The 2,681-nt window shown below is 44.1% G+C and overlaps 1 protein-coding gene across 15 annotated transcripts in view; it reads left to right on the forward strand.

Annotated features, from left to right (window-relative positions):
• Add1 (adducin 1) overlaps positions 1-2,681 on the forward strand; it is a 58,184-nt gene that overhangs the window by 43,569 nt on the left and 11,934 nt on the right. For all 15 annotated transcript variants that reach the window (XM_031341067.1, XM_031341066.1, XM_031341068.1 and 12 more), the window contains exon 11: positions 2,397-2,498. In XM_031341067.1, the coding sequence (XP_031196927.1) occupies positions 2,397-2,498 (102 nt within the window). The remainder of the gene's footprint in view (positions 1-2,396; positions 2,499-2,681) is intronic.

Genomic DNA, 2,681 nt, shown 5'->3' on the forward strand with positions numbered 1-2,681 from the left:
GGCAGCTGGGGCTTCGGAGGCTTTGGGGACTTCCCTTTCCGACTTCACTAATGAGCATTGCCTATGTGACTTGCTTCTTTCTGAGCCAAAATCTACTTTATGTCTTAGCTAAAATCCCAGTTAATAAATACTGTCTGCTTGAAACTGCTTAAGATACAAAGTACCTCTTGAGTAATTCCAGCTAACCCAAGTCTACACATAGCAAAAGTACTAAAGAACTTACATGCACTAACCTAAAAGCAGGAGCTTGCCTTTAACTCAGCATCTGTCCGAGAAAACTTACAGTTCATTTGTGAAAAGTGCTCCTGGCATAAACCTTGTTCTTTAGTGTTACAAACTTGGTCGAGTGCATTTGTTTGTGTTACCAAGACTGCTTTATCTCTGGTATCTTCTTACGCAGTTTTCTTCTTACGGTTTTCTGTCCAGTTCTTCACTGACCTTTGTCCTCGTTCAGCATTGTTGCCTGTCCTCTATCCCACAGCCTCCGAATGCTTATGTCAGCTGCCCTCTGCATGGACTGTTGCATGTGAGTAGACGGCCATGGTGGCGAGTCTTTTGACTCCTGCTAGGTGTGGCATGACCCAAGTGCAGCGCAGGCCATCTACAAGCACCAGTGACAAGACTCAGCCAGGGGTGCTGGGTTAAGTACGATTGCTGCTCAGGGTTCTCATGTGCTCTGAGAGATGCTTGATGCCCGGTGCTGAAACATTCCTCTGAGGATGGATGGGCTATAATTTTGTACAGGCTAACTAGGACAGTGTCTGCCCAGATACTGAGCTGAATGTAGCAAAAGCCCATTGCCATAGTCCCTAGTGAAGGGACTGTGCATGACAAGCTCAGGCAGGGACAAGCAGGCAGGAGAGTAGTCTCCTTGTAAACGTGCTTTCACTTTAAACACTTAAAAGAGAAAAAGGTTTTGTGTTCTCCAGGTGGTTCTGGTGTGGTGAGAAGCCTCCATGCCTCTGAGCAGCTGCGTCATGGGGTCAGGAGCCTGCATGGCTGCAGCTGACCTCAGGGTGCGGTGCAGACTTTCCCCTTCTCTCATCCTGCTCTTTTTCTTTACTTATTTACTTGTAAAATGGAGTATACCTTACAAACAAAACCCCTGTGTGCTGATGCTGTGAGCACTCTGCATTGCCTGGAGTCTTTGCACTGTGCGCCTGCAGCAGAAGCTGTGAGCACTGGAGCATAGCCTGAAAAATCAAGTTACTTGAGGCATTTAGTCAGTGTGTGCCTCAAAGGGCCTGGTCAGCATATGTCTATGTTTCTTATTGTTCTGGAGTAACACAAGTTCTGTGCAGTATGCCCAGGTTGGTATATTTTAATTTAAAATAATTGCTATTTTCAAATGTGTTCAAGCTTCTGAGTGGCTGTTTTAATGTCTTTACTAAAATTATTTTTACTAAAATGCTGGAGTTATTTTTGTCTCAGAAGATAAGCATCAGTGAGTACCCACGGCTCCATGCCCATTCCACACTCCTTCGCGGTGGCTAAGCATTTAATGGTTTTGTTGCTTCCTTTAAATTCTTATGGTTTATGGCTTTTTTATTGCCTCTCAAAAATATTCTGAAAGGCATAACACTTGCAAGATGGCTTGTTTTACTGTTCAGTGCCTGCTCATACTTAAGTATTAGAATTGGCTTAAAATCTCATATTTTATTGGAGAGCCAGAAATAATAAAAGTACAGTGTGTGGACAATGTGCACTGATATCTAAAACAGCCTCTGAAGACTCATGAAGTGCTTTAAGTTTGTTTGGGATATTTTGTAAGTATTAAGTTATATAAAATATTTGACATCACCAAAATCTTCTACTAGGTAGCTACTGTATTGATGCTAATACAGTACTTTTCTTGGGTTGGAATGGTCTATATTTGGTACCTTCTGATGCTGTCATTTGTTTTAATGTAAAACTTTGGTGATGCCCACTCTTGCCTCACAGTGCAGACTTTGCCTACCCCTGGGGTAGGAGCATCATATTGCTTCTCATGATCGTCATCCCACGCTTCCAGTTGGCTTTGGTGTTGGGTGACTCTCAGGGCGGTGAACCAATGGTCTCTGAGGGGGCTTCTCTGGCAGGTCCATGGGTTAAAAATGAGGCCCAGCTGAGTAGTCAGCCGTTTTGCTCCAGACTTTGAGTGAGCTCTCTTAATGGCCCTTTTCTATCAGTCATGACTTTGAGGCCCATCACTTGCTGTTTGTTTGTTTGTTTTTTTTTAATGGCCATATCACACTCCTATGGCGACTCTACTAGGTGACCCAGGAAATGTGGTCATTGGTTCCGTCCTGTGATGTTCAGTGCATGATCAGACGTGAGATCATTTGGACAGGTTGAATGCTGTGGTGTCATTTACTGTTGTCATTATCCTGACTTTTCACATATTCTTGATATTCCAGTGGACTAAAGAGGATGGACATAGAACTTCCACCTCTGCTGTCCCTAACCTGTTTGTTCCATTGAACACTAACCCAAAAGAGGTCCAGGAGATGAGGAACAAGGTGTGTATTGCTGCTTATACTTGCTGGGGGTGTGGCTATAGTTTTGGGAGGGTTGCTATATGCTATGGCGTGGAGTGTGTGCATGGTCTAGCACAATTATCTTTTCATATTGGTGCTTCTGCTTATAGTTTGGGGTCCCACTGTTCCTTCCTTCTTTCCTTCTTTCTTCCCTCCCCCCCTCCC

This window comes from Mastomys coucha, unplaced genomic scaffold (genome assembly GCF_008632895.1).
Source record: "Mastomys coucha isolate ucsf_1 unplaced genomic scaffold, UCSF_Mcou_1 pScaffold22, whole genome shotgun sequence".
NCBI classification, from domain to species: domain Eukaryota; kingdom Metazoa; phylum Chordata; class Mammalia; order Rodentia; family Muridae; genus Mastomys; species Mastomys coucha.